The sequence below is a fragment of the Sylvia atricapilla genome, chromosome 1 (assembly GCF_009819655.1).
Source record: "Sylvia atricapilla isolate bSylAtr1 chromosome 1, bSylAtr1.pri, whole genome shotgun sequence".
NCBI classification, from domain to species: Eukaryota; Metazoa; Chordata; class Aves; order Passeriformes; family Sylviidae; genus Sylvia; species Sylvia atricapilla.
Genome location: NC_089140.1, coordinates 144,916,373 through 144,936,923, shown reverse-complemented (window position 1 = coordinate 144,936,923; position 20,551 = coordinate 144,916,373). Strand labels below are relative to the sequence as shown.

Genomic DNA, 20,551 nt, shown 5'->3' with positions numbered 1-20,551 from the left:
TCTCATTAGAGATCACTTTAGATAAGACATGAAGCTCAAGGTATTCATAGGTTAATTTCTCTTTGCTAAATACGATTTCTGCTATCAAAGTCTTTCTAAAAGTCCATGGCATGTCCTTAGAAATGGAACTGCCCAAGACATATGCAATTGGTTATTAGGCAACCCAAACAAAACTCTGTATTTAGCAACAAACTATTCTCAATATCCACTAAATTTAGCCCTACATTGTGCCACAAATATGTACAAACATGACTGTTTCACAACGCTGATCCCACAGTGGAAAAGAGCAGAACGTATGTATTGCAGAACTTACTCTTGCAAATCATCCCCTGCACAAAAAGATCTTTCTGGTAAATTTGTACTCTTACTGAAAAGAATCAATTTCATCAACTAAAAAGATTCATATGAAGATTATTACATCTCAGACACCTCAGAAATTTTATGTGGAAGTTTCCTTCGTCACAAAGTTACAAGTAAGCATTTGAAGAGATACTGCAAAGGGGAATACAAATATCATTCTTTACAGTAACAAAAAATAAAAATATCTACAGCCAAAACAACTTCCCATTCAGGTTAATTCCCCCAGCAGGTAAGCCACACTAAGTCACGATGAAATTGGCATATAACCAGATTTAACACTTCATCAGCACAAACCAGGAAAACACACTCTAAAATTTGAGAGAAAAGTCTTCACTTTTCACACATCAGAAACAAACAAACAAAAAAACCCACAAACAAACAAAACCCTACACAAACAAAACCCCCACATTCCAACCAGCAAATTAAATTCAATAATCAAGGAGATTATTTTATGGGAAGAAACAATACTCTGTGAATTTTGGGTGTGCTGTTTCAAAAAGGTGCTGAAAAGAGTATGTAGTAATCACAAATGAAGTTTCATCCAAATTTCTAGGGAGAGTGGTTCCTGTTTTTCAAAGAGAGAACAACAGAACTGCTGTTAGCTGAATTTATCTGCCCAGTTTACACATAGCATGTCCTCTATTCTCAGGTTCCAATCTTGGTGATTCCAACCCATTAGAATTATGCAATATTTTTGGAAAGTCTCAGAATTTGATATGGCTTTAAAACTTATACTATGAAGCCTTAGTCAGGCAACAACACTGTTCTAACATTTATACAATAAAAAATAATCGAAAACTTCCCACTTCACTTCTTCAAAGTGTAAACAGAAAACAAACCCACTGAATCTTTTTTCCAATGCACTCAACACACATTAACAGCCACAGAGACAGCACTTTTTTTATTTTTACATTATCCTTTTGACCCTTCAAAAGTGACCAAAAAGCAGTGAATTGCCCTGTGAAATGGGTCAATAGGCATTTCAAACTGTAAAAAAAAAAAAGTAAATTTACTATTTAAATAAATCCTAATTTACTTAAATAGTAAACAGCAAATTAGTAAATATGCCCAAGTTTGCACCTACAAAGTCTACAAAAACACTCATAGTTGCCTTTGCAACACTGGTTTAAAAAGTATTTCCTTCTACCTCCTAGAGAATATAAAACCAAATACCCTCCATACTGACTTCTTACAAATAGTGTTCCAGTGTCTGCAAAATCTGCAAACACCTATTTCTAGGTCCCCACATTTATTATACTTATATAGTATTCAATATAAACAAAGTCTTAACCTTCTTTTCACACACCTGCTAGGTAACCCAGTCAAAATCAAAAAAATCCAAATCAAGGACTGTACCAAGTAAAATTTCTCAAAGTCTTTCACTGAAAAAGCTTCCTCCACACTGTGGGGGGAAAATCCATCCAGATCATCAAATACACAAAGAGGAAGTGCTGTTGTCCTGACAACTAACCTAGTTTAGAGGGCAGTTTCCATTCCAGAAATAAGGGCCATCTATCTGCCCTTCATTACCTAACTTAAGAGTTTAGATCCAGCAAATCAGTAAAGACTATGGTTTCAGAAAATAAACTTTTTTTTTTTATTTTCAAATCGGTATCTGCTGCTTACAGGGCAACCAGTAGAGAGCTAGAGCCAAAAAAAAAAAAAAAAAAAAAAAAAAAAAACACCAAAAAAAAAAACCACAAAAACAAAACAAACAAACAAACAAACAAACAAAAAAAAAAACCACAAAAGCATTAAAAAAGGAAGAGATGCATTTTTAAATACATCAGCTTTGCAGGGACAGTGCCTTACCTGTGTGAGCTAACAGCACAAGGACTGTCTTAAGACATGCACTTGCAGGTATGTGCAGCTCCACTGCTTTTTGATTTGCTTTGTCAGCAAGATGCAGAAGAGGGTGTATGCACATGTATCAGTTTTTGTATGAGATCACAGGGGAATTCAAACTGAAAGCAACCTCAGAAAGCCTCTAGACCAACCTCCCACGCAAAGCAGGGTCAGCTATGGTAACAGGCCAAGTTTTCCAGTGAACTTGTCCAGTGTTTTATTCATCCCAGTCTTGAAAAACTCCCATGCTGAAGACTCCACAAACTCTTCAGGCAACCTGATCCACTGCTTGACTGTCCCAAGAGGAAAAATATTCTCCTTGAACCTAGTCTAATCTCTCATTTCAGTTTGTGCCTGTTGTCTTGTCCTCTAACTAGTGGTAGGGTTTGGCTAAGTCTTGTTGATGACAGCCCTGTAGGTACTGGAAGGCTGACAGTGGGATTTCTGAAGTCTTCTCCAAGCTAAAGAAGTCATTTCCTCACTTTCTGTTCATAGGTCATACACTCCAGCCCCTGATCATCTCACACAGTTAATTTTCTACTTTATAATTTTCAATTTCATTATCTGCTGACAGATGATCTTATCAGTTTTGATTAGAGCTGCAGTTCATAGTTTGCTTTACCAAATTTAAATGGAACAAGTGGCACAAATTCTTTATACAAGATGATCCCCTGCAACAGCAGTTATGCTGTGCTTGATAAAGCAGCAATTGCAGTTACCTCCACAATAAAGCAAAACTAAACATGCTCACTGATAGCCTGTCTCTGCTGACCAGCTTGACCAGGCTTTCTTCTACTCTGTCACAGCACTTGACAAATGACACCAGTGATCCAAACACCGTCTGCAAAAACTTCATTTAAAACTACAGGGCTTTAAAGCAGAAAGTAGTCAAGGTATACTGATGACAAGTTTACAAAACATAAATATAACATTGGATGCCACAAGTTCAATTTCAGCAACTACTACACAGTTGAAAATTTAAGACCTTCTAAAGTACGTCAGAAAACAAAAACATACTTTACTGTATTTTTTCTTACGTCCTCTAGAAGCCTTTCTTGATTAACATTTTAACTAGTCATGATCATGAGATGACAGCAAGCTTTCAGAAAAATGGAGAAAAAGAATTAAAATCCTTTTAAAGGCTATTTCTCAGCAAGTGTTCTCAATTTGTCACTTGCAGAAAGACTGAGCTAAGCAATACCAATGCTCTTCAATTTGGCTTTTGTTAAAATACAATAAAGAGATTTCATGTAAGTTCAGCAAGTTTATTTTCTTTGAAGTATGTATTTCTGCATGCAAATGAGCAGAATGCAAACAGATTATATATAGAAAGAATTTTAAAAACATCCACCAACCCCTTATGCAACAGAAAGCCAACTAAAAAATCCCAAGACTATCACTGCAACCCTTGACACCCTAATAAAACCAATTTTCTGTACATAGGGTACTTGGTTTTATATTCTTAGTTCATTTTGCATTACTATTTCATTTGAAACACAGTCCTGTTTTCATTGTTGCTGCAACTGCGAAATTTTTATATTGGCTTCCTTCTGTATATGGCACCACAAAAGTTTACATGCGTTTGAACTTGACCTAGGTCTATCTGATGGTGCAGATAATAAATCAATTCCTGGAAAGTTCAGGATAAATCCTATTCTTCTTGAAAACACCCAGCAACTCAGCTGCAGAGCTTGTGACATGGCCATGCCTGGCAATCCAAACCCAGACAAGAGCTCCAGCACTGACCTGCAACCCTTCCCTGTGAAAAAGCTGGGCAGGTCTGACACAAGCTATACACTGGATAGTCAGCGATTTTTTTTTTTTTAATACAATTAAGCTATTTTTATATATTAATTTTTGTTACCCAATTACATAAACCAACTATCTCTAGTCACAGAAGGTGCTATAAAAAGTTTTATTGCTCTGTTTTGGATGTTTTCCTTATCCTGCCATTCAGTCACAGAATTAGTGTACTGAAAACCCTGTCTACAGCAACAGGTAAGAACAAGAACAGTTCTATAAACCAAGTCCTTTAGAGTCCATTTTTTAAGACAAAAACTCTTCCTATAATTAAAATCAAAGCTCCACAAATGAAAAGTTTGACCCAACTTTTTATACAGAGCATATAAATACTGGAGCAGACATGTCAATAATACACAGATTTCTCTCTCACAGCACTAGGAATTAACAGAATCAAATATTTACAAGAATATGCTGAAGAATGCACCAGAAAAGCAGGTACACACCTCTACATTTCCTAGCCCTAATAAATCAGAGAGCAGCTAAGAAAAACTTCTAGGTAGAAGCATTGACTACTTCTGTCACCTACTTTAACAAAACCAGGGATTTTTCAAACTCAACTAGCATGGCCAGCACACATCAACAAATTAGCCCACTTGCTTTAATAAAATTTTTACTAACAATTTATTTCATCAGAACAGCTCCTTTCACAATCCACATGCTGTGCAGCATAGCCCTTGAGCCCACAATTTCCATTTTATAGTCTCTGAATTCAGAATACAGCTGGGTGGTTGCAGGGTCACAGTTTTAAGCACTTAATTCCTCCAGCTGTTTAATACAAACACAACTGTACCTGCCTAGCCCACGAACTCCAATTCGGGCTGTGTTTTTGGGGTTTTCTTTAGAATCACTTTTGTGAACCTGTCAAGTGTGACAACTGAACACAAAACACTCCCCCTGCATGCCTTCAAATGAAAACAAAAGAAGTCTTTGATCATGAAGTTTGCCTCATTGACACACCGATCACCTCGGCCAGGACCCTGAATTCCACAGAAAGGCTCTTGGCTTTTTAAAGCTGCACAAGCCACTAAGAGCAAATAAACACAAACCCATAGAAAAGTTTAGCTTGATTCCTGAAGAGAGACTATTTTCCTAAAAGCTAACAGTTTTAACACACTCAGGTGGAAATTCATAAAGTTCATGTGTGGACAATGTCAATTAATAGGTGCACTGATTTTTGTAACCAAATTACCCAAAATAATTATGATCTCAGCAAATACTTCACAATGTCTTCCGTACCATTTTTGTAAATAGTCCAGTGCCTCCAAACGAGCACCAATCTCAAATGTGATTCCAGGACGATTTGGAGGCTTTTTACTCATCTTGATATTGTCTTTTTCACCACCTTGGAAGGAAGGAAAACAGTTGCATTAAAACACATTATGTTGTTTAAAATATGTCATTGACAGCAAACATATTCCAGAGGGCAAAAAGATGCAAAATTTTGATCTTGACTTTGTATTAACTGCTTAGGTTAAAGAAATACAGTCAGAGCCTCCAAAAAAATACCCATCAAAAAACATTCATACATACTTTTTTCCAGATTCCCTTCCCTTCGAAACAAAATCTGTTATCAACCTTAAGTCAAAAAATAATAAGAAAAAAAAGCATAGTGCTCATCTCTGGAACTGTTCTAGACAGTCATTCCTTCACATCCTTTTTAATAAAAAATTTAATTTACTTATCGCCAACATGTGTGCTCTCCTCGGGTGTAGAAAAAGCAAACCAAGAAAAACTTACCTTACCAAGAACAGATAAACATGGCCTAAAGGACAAGTAAGATGAAATTGGCACCAAAAAAAAAAAAAAAAAAAAAAAAAAGGCCCATCTTGAGTCTTTCTGTGCACTCTGGAGTCGCACTCACAGCATTTAGTTTCAGTCACAACTGGCTTCTAATTTTATTTTGTAGCTCAGTCACTATCAAAAAAAAACCCTCTGCGTGCAACTACTGTCGCTATCCCCGTGACTTTCTGCGGGGCTCCCTGTAGCACCCCAACCCCACTCGCCGAGCGGGAGCGCCGAGATGCGGGGTCGGAGCCTCCCTGCCCCGCACTGCGGGGGGAGCGACAGCCGGCCCCCGTTCTCCAGCGGGGCTCCCCTGGAAGCGCCGGGAGTGCGGAGACACAAAGGCTCCAGCGCAGTGGGGCCGGGAGCGGCAGGGCCGCGGCCCGCCGGGGACTCGGCGCTCGGCTCACCCGGGGGAGGCCCCGCCGGACCCCCGGCCGCGGGCGGGGCCCGGCGCGACCAGAACCGCGGGCGCCGCCCCGCCGGGCCCGGCCGCCGCGCGGGGAGCGCCGGAGCCCCATCGCCCGCGCTCCCTCCGCATTCCCTCCCGGCCGCCCCCGCGCTCCCGGCCCTTACCGCCCGCTCGGCTCGCTCGGGGCCCGGCGCGGCTGCCGCGGGCTGTCCGGCACGGCCGCCCCTCACCGCCCCATCCTGCCCGCGCCCCGCTCGCGTCACCGCCGCGCGACGCGCCCCGCCCCCGACACGTGACTGCGCAGGGCGGGGGCGAGCAGACAAAGAGCGGCGGCCGCGGGCCGGGACGGTGACACGGGCCGGCGACGGTGACACGGGCCGGCAGCCCTCACCGCCACACACCGCCGGCCTCCGCCACTGAAATAGGGGAGAGCGGACGGAGTCGTCGAGCGGAGGGAAAGGAAAGTGTTTAATTAAAGGACTGGAGCATTTCTCGTATTGGGAAAGGCTGAGGGAGCTGGGGCTGTTCGGCCCCACAAGAGGCAGCTGAGAGGGGACCTCGTCCAGGAGTATCTGAGGGGAGAGTGTCAAGAGGATGGATCAGGCTGTGGTTAGTGGTGCCAAGTGATAGGACAAGAAGGAATGGGCAGAAACTGATGCACTGGAAGTTTCAGCTGAATAGGAGGAATTTCAGTGTGTGGTGACCGTGCACTGAAACATTCCCTAAAGAAGGTGTAAGTCAAATGGACACAACCCTGTGCAGTGTGTTCTAGAATGACCCTGCTTAAGCGGGGAGGTTGGACCAGATGACCCACTGCTGTCCCTTCCAACCTGGCCGGTTCTGTGACTCTGGGATCTGAGATTCTGTGAGAGGGAGAAAAAGACTGGGCAGTCACTGAGATGGTCCTGGAGGGTCCAAAGCCTATGGCTGGTGGCCACAGGACAGCCCTGGCCAGGCAGCCACCCCACAATGACCTGTCTTTGCCTTCATTTTTTACCCATGAAACAAACTTCATCTGACCCACAGGTTTTCTTGCTTTTATTCATCCCAGCCTCCCCCAATGCTGCTGAGAGCAGCATGAGGAGCAACTGGGTGGGTGCTTGGCAGCTGGTGCGACCAGCCCACTGCTGTCCCTGTTGTGACTCCCAGTGACTGCTCTATTGCTGCTTGCTCTGCTGCTTATCACTGTTCTGCTCTGCCTGAGAGACCTATGATAAAGGCAATGACCATGAGTCAAGTCTGGCATTTCGCCCCTGCACTGCTGCCATCTCAGTGCTCAGGAAACAATGTCATGGAGTCCTTCCTTCTCTTCTTCTCTAGGACAGATGTTCCAAATTTTGGAATGGCAAGATGAGCATAATCACATCCCCATGGATGTGATCAGTAAAATAAATGTCAAATTTCCACCAATTAATAAAAAGGCTTTCCTAGGCAGAGTGTATTTCTGGAAAGTGCATATTCTAGATCACAGTCAGCTTGTGAGTCCTTTCCATTAAGTGACCTTTAAGAACTTTTTTAAGTGTATTGAGTTTATGTGGCAAGACTTTGGTAGTGGGGGACTTCTGTGAGAAGCTGCCAGAAGCTTCTTCCATGTCCACCAGAGGCAAAGCCAGCTGGGTCTGAGACAGATCCACCACTGGCCAATGCTCAGGCCATCAGTAACAGTGTTTTGCCTCTGATGGTAACCGGTGAATGATCTCAGGAGTGATCCTTAGGAGTGACCTCTCCTCTTGCCTTAGAAGCCTTTTGTTATATTTACTCTCCCCTGTTGGGAAGGGCAGTGACAGAGTGGCTTCGGTGGGCACCTGTGTCCAGACAAGGTCACTAAACAGCAGAGGGACAGACAGGACAAATTTGTATGGACCTATGCAGAGCATGCCAGCTGTGAGAAACATGCTCTGTGCTCACTTGGAGCCTCTGGCAGAAAACACCTGGAAAGACCCAAGGCTGACCTCTGATGTTCTGGAGCTGAGGGTATCAAGGGTCTGAGATGTACTAGATGTTCACAGGAAGGGGTGAACACTAGATGTTCACCTCTACACCTAATGCAGCTGAAGCTATATGGAATAAGGGGGTAGGATTAATCACTCCATGAGCTCAAAACTCCCAGTGCCCTTGAATGCTGAAAGAGGTCACCACTGAGCCAGGAGGCAGAGATTTCAGAGCATCATCTGAGGAGGTGACTCAAGCCCAAAAGTATAATAAATAGCAGAAAGTGAAAGGCAATATGCTCTGTTTACCAATGCTTCCTGCTGTGTTGTGCAAAGCCATCTGATATGGAAAGCTACTGGGTGGACCAAATTAATTGATTAAACTTATATGGATGTTTGGGAGATGTCCCACAGACTAAGGGAACAACATCTGTACATATATCACTGGACAAGGAGGGGGGCCATGATTGATGGTGATGCTGATAATGCACCAGTTGTTGAATTACACTTCCACAGTGTCAGGGCTTGCTGTTTTTTCGTCCCACTCATCTTCCCCAGCAAGTTGGCAAGGGGTGGGCAAGAGGCTGGGAGGGCCAGAACTAGGACAGTTGACCTAAACTGGCCAAAGGGATATTCCATGCCGTAAAACATTGACCTCAGCAAGAACATCTGGGGCAGAAGAAGAATAAGAATGGAGAGACATTTTTCTTCCAAGGTGACCATTGCTGGGAGATGGAGGGGTATAGGTCTGCTGATGGGAAGTGCTGAGTACTTGCCTTTGAATTGCTTGGGGTTTTTTTAGGTTGAGTTGTTTGGTTTAGGAGTTTTTGCTTTCCTTCATTTATTAAACTGTCCTCATTCAGATCTGCAAACATTGCTGGGGTGCTGTCAACCATAAGCCAGCAGTGTGCCAAGAAGAACAATGGCATCCTGGCTTGTATGAGAAATAGTGTGGCCAGCAGGACCAGGGAATGAGATTGTCCCTCTGTACTTGGCACTGGTGAGTCCGTATCTTAAATCCTATGCTTAGTTTTGGGCCCCTCACTGCAAGAAAGACATTGAGCTGCTGGAATGTGTCCAGAGATGGGCAGCAGAGCTGGGGAAGGGTCTGGAGCCCAGCTCTGAGGAGAAGCAGCTGAGGGAGCTGGGACTGTTCAGCCTGGAGAAAAGGAGGCTCAGGGAGGACCTTATCCCTCTCTACAACTCCCTGAAAGGAGGCTGTAGCCAGGTGTAGGTTGATTTTTTCTCCCAGGCAACAAGTGATGGGAGAAAAGGCCTAAAGGTGTGCCAGAGGATGTTTAGACTGGATGTTAGGAAAAAATTCTTTACAGAAAGAGTGGTCAGGCATTGGAACAGGCTGCACAGGGAAGTGGTGGAATCACCATTCCTCAAAGTGTTCAAAAACACATGTGGATGTGGCAGTGGGGGGCATGAGTTAGTGGTGAACAGAATGGTGCTGGGTTAGGGGTTGGACTCAATTATCTTAGAGTTCTTTTCCAACCTTAATGATTCTGTGATTCTCACTTTTGTTCTTCCCATTCTCTTCCCTATGCCACTGCCGGGGGAGTGAGCGAGTGGCTGTGTGGGCGTTTGGCTGCTGTTCAAGGTCAATCCATCTGCTTCATTTAGTCCCCAGGAGGCTGCCTCCCACTTGAGGAGTCTTTATAGACAGACTGTTCAGTAGGATATTTTAGAGTATTTGCTATGATTTTTTTTTTCCTCCCTAGATTTTCCCTTGTTACCATTTTCTGGAAGGTGGTGTCAAACAGAAGAGGCTGAAGGAAGAAGGAGGCTTGAAGGAAAACAAAGGCAACAAAATAAGAAAACAAAGAAAAAAAAGAAAGGAAAATAAACATGTTTTTTTCCTTTTTTTTTTTTTTTTTGTAGAGAATTGCCATTGCATTCATTTGAATTCTCCAGCTCTTACTACCCTTGGTGTAGTTTTGTTGCAAGCTTTGGTTTAGAGGGTTTGCTACAGGATAGTGAAGGTTGTTGTGTAAGCAATGAGCTCTCTTTGAGCAGCAATGTATGTGCAGCATCAGGATAGAAAAGTGGAGGTGCTTCTGTCCAAGGAGAGGGAATGGGGGAGATAAAAGAAGCCGTGAGGATGGGACTGGGTACATGGGACTAACTGAATCATGTTCTTCACTGCTGAAGGCTGAGTTATGCCATGGTGTGAGATGAGCCCAGAGCAGTGTGTGGCACCTGGAGCATCATCTTGCTGCTGAGGCTGTTGGGAGAAGCAGGCAGAGCTGACAGGAGGTGGCAGAGGCACAGCAAGCCTCAGGTATTGATTAATATGGACTAAAAGCACGTCTGCACACACAAAAGAGACCAGGAAGACAAGCCCGTATAATCCCCAGCTCCCAGGAGCAAGCAGCCCATCAGAAGCCCATTTCCTCAAGCTCAGAGGAGCACAGGGACAAATGGCAGGTGGGAACCAAATTAAAGACTTAGAGGAAGGAGCACCTGATGCAGGGTGCCGTGTGTGACTCCCACCACACTGCCTTCAGAACAGCAGAATTCCACTTGTGGTCCAGCAGTACAGGGCAGCATTTCCTTGCACTATTATCAAAACATTTAGGAAAACAAGGAGCCCCAGCCACTGTCCCCATTTCTTTGCTGCCATTTCATGTATACCCATCCCTGCCCTGCTGTAGCCCATAGGCACCCACAGCCCCTGCTGGCCCTGGCTTGTCTATCCCAGTGCCTCCCTTGGCCCAAGACCGTTTCAGCTACACTATTCTACCATAACGCCAGCAAGGGGCAATTTAGGCCAAGATACTTTTTATATTCTTTTAGCAGGAAACCATACCTGATATTCGGTCTTGTCTCCTAGGAAAACAGGGCCTACATTGCCTGTCTGGCAATGTACTAAAGACTCCTCAAAAACAGGCTGCATTGCCTGTCTGCCTCCCATTTTCCCTTTATTCACTTACTCCTAAAGCTTCTGTTTTACTTCAAGCTTAACACAGAAACATCACATTATCCAACCTTTTTTGTTAAAATGCTCAGCTGGATAGGGGAGGGTGACTGAGTTGACCTCTCCATGATGGAAAGACTCAGTGGTTTTTTTGGTTGTTTTTGGTTTTTTTTTTTGTTTTTTTTTTTTTTCTTCAAGCACCAGAGCATGACAAGACAGAGAAGCAGGAAAAGAGATTTCATTATTTCTGCTCCTCACAAAATTTGGTGTTCAGTCTTGTCACGAAGCATGTCTTCAGCTTTGTCATGAATATACAGGCCATAAATTGGAAAACAAACTCGATGGGGGATTTTATATTGCCAGTCAGTGACTCACTGAGACTTGGAGGGGGGCAGAGAGGATTTCATAATCAGCTGAGCATGAGCTCATGATGTGCTGTTGGTGCTGAAAAGACTAATGCAGTCTTTGCAAAGCACATGCACATGGAAACATGGAGTAGGAGTAGAGAGGTGACATTATCGCTGCACTTGGCACCAATACGTTGTTATTAAAATAACTCACTGTTCCGAAGACCCATCCAAAAACTGGAAGGGTCCAGGAAAGGTCTGGGAGAATGATCAAACACCTGGGAAAAGAAAGATATGGTGAGGAACCCAGGCATCAGTTTGTTTATTTTCCCATTTTTTTTTCTTGTGGGCGATTGGGTTAGGCCATAAAAGAACTACTTTAAATGTCAGACATTGCAATTGTGAGATGACAGTCAATAGAATTAAACTTCATTGTTGTTTTTACCCTTATTATAGTAGGAAGGAATATTTAAAATTACTGCTGGTGCTTGTATTCAAATGGTGTCTGCATAGCCTCAGTCTGGCAAACATGCAGCAGCACCTCTGCCGTGCTCTATCCATCTGCAGAGGCAGCTTGGTTGTGGCCTGGCTCTTTTCTGTCATCATCTGTCCTTTTCCTGCTACTTCCTTGGTCTATTTAGGCTCCATATATGGTACCAAGCTGCTATGGCCCCCTCTTCAGTTTCTCTGCCCTTCTTTCATCTCAGAAACTCCCCTCCAGAAATTCCTCTCTCCTTCTGTGAAGATTTCCATTATCTCACTGAACACTTCTCTTTCCTTTTTAAAGCCCTAAATTTTCCAGATGCTGGGAAATACCCTCAAGTGAATGAGTTTTGAAGCATCTGGCCTTGTACGAAAAAAGGAAGCCACTAACACCCATTGCCATGGACACCATACAAAATAGTAACCCTGTGTGTTTGGGACATCAACTCCATATTTTTCTAGTTTTGAAAGATACTGAAGCCTGACATTTTTTACTGAATTGTTCACTGGTTCTTTGCAGAGTGCCTTTAATTTTGCCAGTGATTTCTCTCAGAGAACTGGCTGTTTGCCCACAGGTGCTGTGTTTCACTGCATTGCTGGAGTGGTGACTTGAAGCTGTAAAGCAGAAGTAAGGCTGCCTACTGGCAGTACTTGAAGGGTGAAGTACAGTAAGGTGAGAATGCTAAGGAGTGAGACCCACCTGGTAAACCCAGGTGGGTAATGAACTTTGCATTTAGCAGGTAGTTCTGACATTAAAGAAAGGGTCCCAAATCCATGCAAAGAAAGAGAAGAAAGAGCAAATGTTGGCATTTGATGGCGTTAAAGGAAAGCCTTGAGGCAGAAGTTGCTGCTTACCAGAGTGGTACCTCCTGATGCTCTGCATGGCTGGGAGGGAGCAGCTCCCTGTTTTGGATGCAGGCAGCTCTGCTGTGTCATGTTACAGCCTGACTAAACCACTTTCTGTGTATCATTTGGTATTTCTTGGGGGCACAAGGAACATTCACCACGCTATGAATATTGTTTTGTAATGAATGTTAGACTTCTTGAGGTGTAATTGTTCTTTTGCCTCAGAAACAGTGCTGCACAATGCGTCACTTACTTCTGCCTTTGATATTGCAGCCATATGTCTTGGACTGTGTTTTGGTTTTAGAGGAGATTCTGCAGATTGGAATACATCAGTAAATATTTTACAGAACTTTCCTTTAAAGCCTTGATGAGAGTAGTGCTGAACAAAAGTTGTAGTAATAATACCTGCTCTATGCACTGATTTCCTAGATTATTTCCATATGAGATTGAAATGCAGAATACATTCTGGTAGATCAACAGAGCACTTGACTCACAAACATATCCCAGTGGGAAGTTCTTCATGGTCTGCATTTCTGAGAGCTGACCTCTGGGTGGACAGAATTTGCAACTTCTGCTGAAGGAAAACAGAATTCAAAAAATCACATGTCCAACCTGGTGGTGTCCAGGAGTGAAAATGAAAAATACTCATCACATCTGTCAGCAGCTAACACGTGTAGGAGCATCCGTGGACGGCAGGGAGAGGGAACTCTGCAGACTTGAGACACTTTAGGAACACGTGGTTTTATTGCAAGGGTCGTGGATAACAGGGCCTGCCTACAGCCACCAGCCTCGGCTGAGGGATGCCCCAAGGAGAGAGAGAGAGAGAGAGAGAGAGAGAGAGAGAGAGAGAGAAAGAGAGGGGAAAAAGCTAAGAGGTGAGGGCAGGGTAAGAGAGTAAGGAAGAGTATAAGGTAAGAAAGAGAGAGCAAGGTAAGAGCAAGAGAGAGTAAGGTAAGACAGCGAGGTCCTTGTTACAATACATTAGATCTCCTTTTGTGCTGAATATTCTGATTTATGAAATGAATAACATGTAAGAAATTCCCATTTTTGACACAGTCTGTCATTTGTTAGGAAGGTTATGCTGTTTAAAATGTTATGCCAGTTGTACCCTGTCTGTTAAGAAAGCTATGCTGTTTGTACCAAAATTTGTACCTTCAAAACTTTATTCCAAGTTGTATACCCCCTCTAAAACCCCGGGTTCCCTCCCCTTCCGTCGGGCTAGGCTGTCGCCATTCCCGCCAGCGCCTCGAACTGCTGGCCCCGCCTAATAGGAAAATCCAAAGACTTCCATGGTACGCTGCTCCAAACCGAAGTGCAGTTGCCAGCAAACGGACCCAAAAGCCGGGACTCAGCACAAAATCCAGATAAAAGAGAGACACTACAACACCGAGAAGACCCTCAGCTACCTAAGGACTGAATTCTGCTTCTGCCGCCTCGCCATGACCACAAAGAGACTGGGAAACAGTGACACCCCTAGACCACACGAGCCCAGTTGAGTTCCTGAAGATTCCCGCGAGGCCGGGACTCCCGACTCTGTGACGAGAGCAGCAGATTCGTCTGACGCCTCATCCTCAGCGGCGGCCCGGAGGAGAACGGTGAAGAGAACGGCGAGAAGGGCGATAGGAGCGGCGACGGCGCAGGCGACCCCTCGAGTTCCCCCCTTGAAAGAGCTGACTAATAAAGGCCTTTCAAAGGAGCAGGTCTCCTGGCCCATTTTTAACAATTTACATACATCAACCGTTGTGAGACACAAAACCTACCGACTTTGCATACGGCCTATGAGTACAGCTATATTACCATATTATTCTGGGTTCTAAACTCTAAAGACTACTTTTCTTATCTACCTTTTCCCAGATACCTTAGCGGGGGGGAGGCTACTCCCTCGAGCCCCTTTGCTATCACCCAACCCATCACCAGCTAATCGCTGCCTTCTTGCCTGACATGCCTACATCTCAAAACTAGCTTTCATTTCTATTTCACTCACAGGTTTTATATTTTTAGTATCTATTGCCAGGCAATCATGTATTGTAGGATTTTCCTGTCTCACCTTTCCTAACAAATACCAATCACTTTGTAAAACTACTGTGATATTTTCCTGTCTCTTTTGTGGTACCGTGTAAACTGGAGTGTCCTCAGGGCTGGCTGTTGATTGTGAGATTAGCCCTTTGTGTCCAACCCTGCTTGTAAAATACTTGTAATGCATATGATCACGGGAGCACGTGTTCATGGTAGGAGTCACTTGTTTCTTGGTGCTTGGCCATTAGGTCTCTGCTGGTGTCACATGGGCAGGTTCCTGGAATACTATCAGAGTTCTGCTCTCTGTCCTTAATTGCCTTGTAGGCCACACTCAAATCCTTGATCTTTATGCAATGCTGGATGGCATCCAGGCTGTAAAACCACTCTGCCTCAACTATGTCGTGGTCTTCCACTGAATACTGAGGCTGCCTGTGCTCTTGCCTCTCCCAAGCCACTGAAGTAGTCCAGGACATCACTTTGGATCTAGCTGGAAATGTAAGTTGGGCATGGACAAGGCTGGAAAAATTGCAAACAATTCCAGAAAGGCCTGTGGACTCTCAGTACAAGTTTCACAAATTTAGACTTTGCTTAAATACTGGTATACAGACAGAAAGGGACTTTTGTCGGACTACAGAGAGACAGCTGATAACGTTTCTGTGTAATGACAAGCATTTAAAAGAAAGAACATTATTAGAATATCACTTCAGTTGTTACTGGTCTTCATTTATGCCTCACTCAATAGGATTTACTATAGAAATGACCATGATCTCAGAATAATCAGTATTTTGCTGAGACAACTACTGTTGTCTCAGGAACCAGTGATAGCAACACCTCTCAGCTACAGATTTTCAGTATATATAAAGCATGCTGTGATTGTTTAGAGTCATATGTTAGCCAAAAGCCTTCACTGTACATCAGTACAAGACCCTCTGTTCCATGTACATCACATCAGGGCTGTCACAAAAACCACACAGGTTCCCACATACAGTGGGTAGCAGTGCATGGCCACCTCCAGAGGAATATTAATTTTTATTTTGGTCAAGTGTCACAAGAAAATGTCATAAGAAAACCCCCAACCAAAGATGAGATTTTATGTGTCTAGTTAGAGCACCCAGAAGATCCTTAAAGCTGTGTGTATCTACATGGCCTGTTCAGCTTTTAACCACCCAGGTGCTGCTATGCAGGTGTCTGTCCAGCATTAACTACAGTGATATGGGAGACAGAAATATGGTCAATTGAATCTTCTCCATGTCTTATGGGTTATTCCTGGGTTGATCACATAATAATGGGGTTAAACATGGCTTTTTACACCCTTTAGAGATGAGAGTCAGCAGTGTCCCCACACTGTCCTACCTGCTTTAGTCTCTGTCCTTTCCCTCTCTGTGTCCTGGACTGTGCCATGTAGGTTTGTGCTGGAAGCGTGATGACCTGCAAGCTTACAAATCATTCACACATCACCTCAATCCCATTCCCACTCATTCTCTGCTCAGATCAGTGATCTGTGCATTAATGTTTATATTGTCTGCAAACATGATGCTGCTGGAGCACTCTTGGGTTTTGTTCTTCACCCAAGATTCAGGTGGTAGAGAGTCTTTTGCTCTCTGAGAGGCCTGAGCCAGACACGAGAAAGAAACGGAATCTTCAAGGTCTTGTTTTTCCAGGTTTCTCACGTTGTTTATTAATTCTTATCTTACAATGTTCTCTGTGCCTGGCCAAGGTGTTCTGCTGCTCTGACACAGGACGATGATTCCCCCCCCCCAACTGGAGGTCACAGCCTCTTTATACAGATAATTCCGTGTGTCTGATTTACAGTTATGTGCCAATACCTATCGTCTGTACTAACAGGTCATCTCTACTTTGACCCAATCCCCTCGAACTACTTTGTGCCACCGTCACAGCAGGAGATGGAGGCCAAGGGAGAAGAAGAAGCCAGAGCACTGCCCTAAATCCTCCATCTTGTTCCCCATTTACCTCCATTCTAAGAACCCAAAACTACATAATTTTCCACCCTGTGCTAAGCTACACTACTGTCTGTCACACCTTTGTGACTTGTAATTCTTCTCTCAATGTTGGAAGTTTTTTCCACGGAGTGAAGTCAAAAACTGTGTCTTCCTGGGCTCTGTGCCAGGGTCTACTACAACCCCCCTGTACAGATTCCAGACCCCCCAATACAAATCCCAAATCCCCCTGTACAGATCTCAAACCCTCTAGCTCCGGTCCCAGACCTCTCTGCCAAGGTCTGTGGCCTTCCAGGGCACCTAAAGGAATGCCCTGGACTCCAACAGAGCACAACTGGCCAACAGCAGACTCTGTCCTGACTGATAGTCACAGCAGACACTGCAGTGTGCTGACTCGTGAACTTTTGTCATCCTTTATAAAATTGTGTCAGACAGCTTTTAGTACAGATCTGTGTGTCTGTTGTTTTTTTCATGTTCCAACCTTCTTGTTCAGTAATACTCAGATCTTCCTATGAGGAAATTTATGAAGAACTCTAATGAGGACTAATCTGAGTTCTATTAGAAACCCTGACTAAATTCCATTTTGGCTTATGGATTTGAACCTCTTCCTCTTGTTTTCTTTCTCTGTTAAAATCATTTTAAAGCAGTATTTTCAGGTGCAGGGTGGGAGAGTTACAGATTCTAATGGAAGCACTTTTTGTATTTTTCCCATATCTACTTTTCCACTGCTCTTCTATCATGATGTGGCATTTTCCCATGTCTACATGGGAAATTTCAGAAAGGAAATTTCTCTGTGGTACCATATAATCAAGAAGGAAGTAGATACAACACAGACTGGTCATGGCTTTGTACAGACAAATATTATTGTACATCACAGGCTTACTTGATTTAGATCCTATTTAAACATTTCTTGTCTATCTGGTCTGTGTCTGTGGTATAATACAGAGGTAGCTGACATAGCATTATTGCAGGTAAGCTCTTGAGATCTAAGCAGTATGGGAGTATCAGCAAGCTCAGAGCTAATTCCAGATTTTGCAGGTCTAATTGTACTCCACCATGCAAACAAGAAATGTCCTTTTTTGCCTGTTTTGAAGGAACAATTACTCTAGAATAATGAATTTTGGGGGCAAAAATCAATCTTGGAACACAGAATATCTCTGATAGAGTGTGATGGGATTTCCATCTGATAACATTAAAAATGTATTTGTTTCACTTTAAGGCAAATTAATCTTTGTTCAGGCTAATTAATCTTTGTTCATACAGCTGACCTGATAAGGGTATTAAAATCATATATGATGTGACAATTCTGTAACCTGCATCGAAATGCTAACTTGATGCAGGATCAGCCTTTTCTTAAAATTGAAATAAAATGTCTAGTTTTGTGAGATTTTTCTTTTTAATTACCAGAGACCCTCAAATATTTCTAGGTGTTTCTGCTGCATAAAGGAATGCACTGAGCTTAAAATGTTATTCACAAAGGTGAATTAAAATGGGTCTTAGCTTGCCCTGCAGCAAGACTGCAGGCAAGGAGAGTTTCATAGACCTTCATTTTGACCCAGTAAGGCTGCTCAGGGATTCTCATGACCAGCCCTTCCCCAGCTGGATTTTTAACAAATTTTCAATTAATTTTCAGATATCTCAGAATTTTATTTTTTTTTTTTTTTTTACTTTCAAGTATTATATAAACAATATTGACCTATATAACAGAGCTGTGATATAGGAAAAACGGCCTGATTTGATGGTTACTGAAGCTGGTGGACAATTAAAGGTTGTCAGGTTTCCAGGAGGTTCAAAGAGAGTTACAGAAGCATCACATTACTCTCAATTACATTCAATCAATAAGCACTGCACTCTCTCCACCGTGGCCACTCCATTCACTCTACCAGGAAAATACCCTTCCTGAAAATACCCTTCCTGTTTAGCACAGCATTGAGTTGCAGTGGTCTATTGAGATGGCAAAGTTATGGTGTAATATGTGCTGAAAGCTCATCTGCACACTCACAGAGAGTCAGAGGGACAACGGTGTGGGGGGGAACCCAAAGAATTCCCTGCAGCCAGCTGTTCCCATCCCAGGAGACATCAGCCCTTCAAAAGCCTTTCTGATCAGCCAGAGGAGCCTGGGGGCACAAAGACACGTGGGAACCTGAAATACGGATCTCAGAGGAAGGGACATTTGTCTGCTGGGCCTTTCCCAGGGCTGCCCCCGAGGAGTCTCAGCCCTTGTGGCCAGGCATGAAAACCACCCAGCTGAGTCAACAAGTCAACACCAGCTCCTCGGGACTGGGCGGAGCTGCTGCCTGGGCCGTGGGACACAATGTGGCGTGTCTCGGTGGGGTGCTGAGGAGCGGGGGAATCCCAACCAGCTGTACCTGTGTGTGTGTGCTGGTCTGCACCACCAACCTGGCTGTGGGGCTGTGGCCCTGAGGGCTCAGATGTCCGGGTGCATGCAGCTGGTGAGACTGGGATCTCGGGACAGCTGTGGGCACAGCTCCTGAGCCCAGCTGCTGGACGGATGTGTACAGACGTGTGTATCTGTGCATTCTCACCAGTGGACCTGTGGTGAATATATACTATATAAAATTCGTGTATTAAATATATTGTATCAAGAGTTTAGACTATTAAAAGCCACTCGAGGGTGTCTCCGGGATTCAAGAGCCTATTGTGAAAGCTGTGAAACCTCAAAAATTCGCAACATAATAGCAGGGCTGGACTGGAGGTGGCCCATTCATCAAGGATGGGCTCCCCCACTTCACGACTGCTCAACATCTGATATCAATCTTAGTGGAGGGTCCTGAGGACGATCAAATCAGCACCCCAAAGAAGAAATCAGGGAAAACTATTGAATCGTCTTTTCAAGCTTGCAGGAACTCTTTTAAAGCCTCGCTTGGAAATAAAGAAATACATGAATATCTGGACTTTCAATGGATTAGCCTCAGGACAAATAAACTGTGTAAAAACCGCACGCTGAAACCCAGTATGTGTGGCAGGGTTGGAAGGCACCTTTGCTGCCGTTTCCCTGTCCACCCAGCATTCGATCAGTGTTGTCTGATTTTATTGTGGCTTTTCAATTCGATTTTGGAAAAGTTGCTAAATAAATTATTTTATTTTGAATTGGCTTCTAATCGTTTCTAACAGACCTGTGCACTGTTCAGTCAGAGGGGTGAGAAGGATGAGGCTCTTGGTGCTGGGTGAGTGCTCTCTCTGTTGGTCCCTGTTGCCTGTGTTGCCAGCTGTGTGTGTCGGTATACACACATTATAAACGCACTCTGTGCTGTCCCTCCTGGGGCGGGACACTGCTCAGCTCAGTGCTGCTGGGACCCCAGGCACCGAGCTGCCCCAGCCCCACCTCTCTTGGACTGTCACACCCTGCACAACCTGTTGCATCAAAAGCAGAATGAGCCTGGGAGAAGTGTACAAAGATGGGTGGTATTTAGTATCGTAATCTCTAATTTCCTTCCTTTTGTGGGTTGAATGGTAATATGTGCCACTGAGACAAAACTACTGCAAGTAAGCTTGTTGGTGTACTTATTTTGTAAAATTTGAAAACTGGTTTGAGGCTTTTGCTGTTGAGGTAGGGCTTGTGGCGTAGTGGGAAATTTGAGGAACAACAGGGTGAAGACAAAAAAAAAAGCTGTATATAAACCCTTGTGTATGTGTATATTAACTATAGCCTAGCACTCACCTATTCACCAATGCATGAAGTTTATGGATCATAAGCCTGTGGAACAGTGATTTTCAGATATAAATAGCAGTGATTACAAAAGAAAACACCTCCAAGCCTGGATATGATATAGACACAATATATTTTAACTAAACAGACATATATGAAATGCCAATCTCCTTCA

General features: G+C 43.7%; 1 protein-coding gene across 7 annotated transcripts in view; it reads right to left on the bottom strand.

Annotated features, from left to right (window-relative positions):
- PHF20L1 (PHD finger protein 20 like 1) overlaps positions 1-6,473 on the bottom strand; it is a 57,817-nt gene extending 51,344 nt beyond the window's left edge. For 6 of the 7 annotated variants that reach the window (XM_066336267.1, XM_066336307.1, XM_066336287.1 and 3 more), the window contains exons 1-3: positions 6,367-6,471; positions 5,746-5,770; positions 5,245-5,350 (exon numbers count right to left, since the gene is read on the bottom strand). In XM_066336267.1, the coding sequence (XP_066192364.1) occupies positions 5,245-5,327 (83 nt within the window). In that variant the 5' untranslated portion in view covers positions 5,328-5,350; positions 5,746-5,770; positions 6,367-6,471. Of the gene's footprint in view, positions 1-5,244; positions 5,351-5,745; positions 5,771-6,366 lie in introns of all 7 variants that reach the window. The other variant, XM_066336277.1, reaches the window with a different exon arrangement.
- Positions 6,474-20,551: the final 14,078 nt, after the last annotated feature.